The sequence below is a fragment of the Acomys russatus genome, chromosome 27, assembly GCF_903995435.1.
Source record: "Acomys russatus chromosome 27, mAcoRus1.1, whole genome shotgun sequence".
In the NCBI taxonomy this organism is placed as follows: Eukaryota; Metazoa; Chordata; class Mammalia; order Rodentia; family Muridae; genus Acomys; species Acomys russatus.
In genome coordinates, this window is record NC_067163.1 from 56894825 (window position 1) to 56898362 (window position 3538).

At 64.4% G+C, this 3538-nt stretch overlaps 1 protein-coding gene across 1 annotated transcript; it reads left to right on the forward strand.

Moving 5' to 3' along the window:
* The first annotated feature begins 1414 nt into the window (after window positions 1–1414).
* Jund (JunD proto-oncogene, AP-1 transcription factor subunit) lies at window positions 1415–2720 on the forward strand. The gene has a single exon (XM_051169565.1). The coding sequence runs from the start codon at window positions 1522–1524 to the stop codon at window positions 2554–2556; it is 1035 nt and encodes a 344-aa protein (XP_051025522.1). The 5' UTR covers window positions 1415–1521; the 3' UTR covers window positions 2557–2720.
* The last annotated feature ends 818 nt before the right edge of the window (window positions 2721–3538 follow it).

Here is a 3538-nt window from a genome sequence, read left to right on the forward strand (position 1 = left end):
CAACTTTTGCCTGGTGACCTTTAACCCCAGCACTTAGCAAGATCCAGGCAAGCTGGACTGTCAAGTGACACCCTCTCTCAAAACACTAAAAACTCAAACAACAAGCCCAAGACCCAAATCCCATGCTGGGATGAGGCGACTAGGCCTGTCATGCCAGCAGCTGTCAAGCTGAGGCAGTGGGATTGCCCCGAGTTCTTGGTTGGCTAGTGTATAGCAAATCCTAACCGTGGAAATGACACACAGATGGGAAGCCAGGCTCAGTGGCACACACCAGCGGGGAGTTCCGGATGTCAATCTGGGCTACAGACTGAGAGCCTGTCTCACAACACCCCAAACCAGAGCCGTGGGGCCGGCTCAGTGGGTAAAGGTGCCTGCAGTCAAGCCCGGGGATCACAGTGGGAAAGAACCAATCCCAGCTGTCCTCAGACCTCCAGACACATGCGCACGCACGCACACACTCACAGACACACGCTCACACCACACACACAAACATGTAAAAACAAAAGCGGGAAATTCAGGCTGAGGTGGAGAGGCTCAGGCCTGCTATGGCAACACTTGGGAAGGTGAGACAGGGGGATAAAGCTGAGTTCATGCTTAGCAGAGGCTGCAGGATGAGATCCTGTCTTAAAACAACTCAAAAACAAAGATTTAAAAAACTTTTTTAAATTTTCCATCAAAGATCAACAAAAAAACCCCACAACGGCTGGCGGCTGGCTGTCCGGAGCCCTGGGTCGGCTGGGGTCCACACAGCCCATCCTCAGTTTCTCCTCGGAAAAGGCAGGAAGTCAAGTCCCACCCTGTGAAACTGACAGCAACTTCTGGGGACTCTCCAAGGGACCCTCCTCTGCCCTCCCCCACCGCGCCGGACACCTGCCAAGCACAGAGCCCAGTCCAGGAGCGCTGGCGGGCGCCCAGCCCTCCGGGGGGCGTGGCCTGTGTGGGCGTGTCTGGGGCGGGACAACGCCGAGGGCGTGGGCTTGTGAGGCCCCGCCCATCACGCCACGGACACGCGGAGGAGCGCGGGTCGGAGAGATACACGGAAGAGAGATATAAAGAGAGAAGTCAAAAGGGGAGGGGCACGGAGAGGAGAAAGAAATGGAGGAGGTAGGGAGGGGGGGATGGAAGCCCAAGCCTGCCCAGCAGTCCACGATGGGCGTGTGACCCGCGAGGCCGCGTTCAGCCCCGCCCCCATGACGTCAACCCACAATGCAGCGCGTTGTTGTGCCATGTAGCGAGCGTCGCCCCTGGCAACTGCGGCCGCAGCCACCACGGAGTGAGGGCGGCCAGGCCCCGCCCCTCTTATGCAAATCTACGACGTCACTTCGGGCCAATGGCGAGCGGGGGCGGTGAGCTCATCGCGGGGGCCGAGGCTATAAAGGGTGCGCGCGGGTCGCGCGGGCCAGAGCGGCCGGCAGCGGAGCCGGGCAGTACGGGCAGCGGACTGGGGGGCGCACGGGGCCCCCCGGGGAGGCCGCGGCCACTCCCCCCGCCCCGGGGCCGAGCGCGGCGGGGGAGGCGGGGATGGAAACGCCCTTCTACGGTGAGGAGGCGCTGAGCGGCCTGGCTGCGGGTGCGTCGAGCGTCGCCGGTGCTTCTGGGGCCCCCGGTGGTGGTGGTGGCGGCGGCTTCGCGCCCCCGGGCCGCGCGTTCCCCGGGGCGCCTCCGACGAGCAGCATGCTGAAGAAGGACGCGCTGACGCTCAGCCTGGCGGAGCAGGGAGCGGCGGGATTGAAGCCCGGCTCGGCCACTGCACCTTCCGCGCTGCGCCCCGACGGCGCCCCCGACGGGCTGCTGGCTTCCCCGGATCTTGGGCTGCTCAAACTTGCGTCGCCGGAGCTGGAAAGACTGATCATCCAGTCCAACGGGCTGGTGACCACCACCCCGACCAGTACGCAGTTCCTCTACCCGAAGGTGGCGGCCAGCGAGGAGCAGGAGTTCGCCGAGGGCTTCGTCAAGGCGCTGGAGGACCTGCACAAGCAGAGCCAGCTGGGCGCGGCCACCGCGGCCACCTCCGGGGCCCCCGCGCCCCCCGCGCCCGGGGACCTGGCGGCCACCCCCGGGGCCACGGAGTCCCCAGTCTACGCCAACCTGAGTAGCTTCGCGGGCGGCGCCGGGCCCCCCGGGGGCGCGGCCACTGTGGCCTTCGCCGCGGAGCCAGTGCCCTTCCCGCCGCCCCCGGGCGCGCTCGGGCCGCCGCCACCTCCGCATCCACCGCGCCTGGCCGCGCTCAAGGACGAGCCGCAGACCGTGCCGGACGTGCCGAGCTTCGGCGACAGCCCTCCGCTGTCGCCCATCGATATGGACACGCAGGAACGCATCAAGGCGGAGCGCAAGAGGCTGCGCAACCGCATCGCCGCCTCCAAGTGCCGCAAGCGCAAGCTGGAGCGCATCTCGCGCCTGGAGGAGAAAGTCAAGACCCTCAAAAGCCAGAACACGGAGCTGGCGTCCACTGCCAGCCTGCTGCGCGAGCAGGTGGCGCAGCTCAAACAGAAAGTCCTCAGCCACGTCAACAGCGGCTGCCAGCTGCTGCCCCAACACCAGGTCCCCGCGTACTGAGCCCGAGCGCGGGGCGCATGCGCGGACTCGCAGCGGTGGGGGGGCGCCCCGGACTCCTTCGAGACTCGGCGCCCCCGGACTCGACAAGCCGGACCCCTCTTAACTCCGGGTGGGGACCCCGAGCGCACGACCCCGCCCTCGCGCCGCCTCCTTCCCCCCAGCCCCGCGCGTGTTTCACAAGCCTGCGCCCCGGCAGCCCCTTTGTACCGCCAAGGAGGGACTCCGAGGGGCGCGCAGCCTCACGCTCTGCCTCCCCGCCCCCTTTTGGAAGAGAGAACAGGAGTGTCCGATTCCGCCCTATTTATGTTTCTACTCGGGAACAAACGTTGGTTGCGTGTTGCGTGTGTTTCCTTGTGTTGGTTTTTTAAAGAAACGGGAAGAAGAAAAAAAAAAAGCTACTCCCCCCTCTCCCCCTCCACGCTCTCTCTCCCCTCCCGACACCATCCCTCTCTTTTTGTTTGGTTTTGTTTTGCTACGAGTCCACATTCCTGTTCCGTAATCCTTGGTTCGCCGGTTTTGTGTTTTCAGTAAAGTCTTCGTTACGCCAGCTAGGCTGTCCGCCTCCTTCTTCCCCCGCCCGACCCGGAGTAGGCGGGGCCTGGCCCGCTCCCATCCATCCCCCCTCCCTTCCCTTCCCCTCCCTCCCAGGCCCGGCGTGGGCGCGGGCCCAGGCTGCACGTCTGCTGCGCAGCGAGCGAGCGCCACCTAGGTGCACTCAGTCCGCTCGGGTCCAAGTGGCACCCTGACTGTGGGCCCCTGGGCTAGCCTATGCAACTTTGCTGGTGTATTCTTTGGGGAAGGAGGGCGTTGAAACTGGGGAAACGAAGTGCAAGCATGCTTTCCTAACCCCTGGGGGGCCTCAGTTCTTGGGAGGCGTCATTCTTACAGAATGGTGCTGGGCTCACTGTCTGCTCAATATATTTTATTCGCCTTTGTTGGTTTCAAGAGGTGCCTCGGGCCCAAAGCCTTCTCTCCAAGACCA

Coding starts and splice junctions, on each gene's coding strand:
- Jund (XM_051169565.1), top strand. CDS start 1,522: ATGGAAACGCCCTTCTACGGTGAGGAGGCGCTGAGCGGCCTGGCTGCG.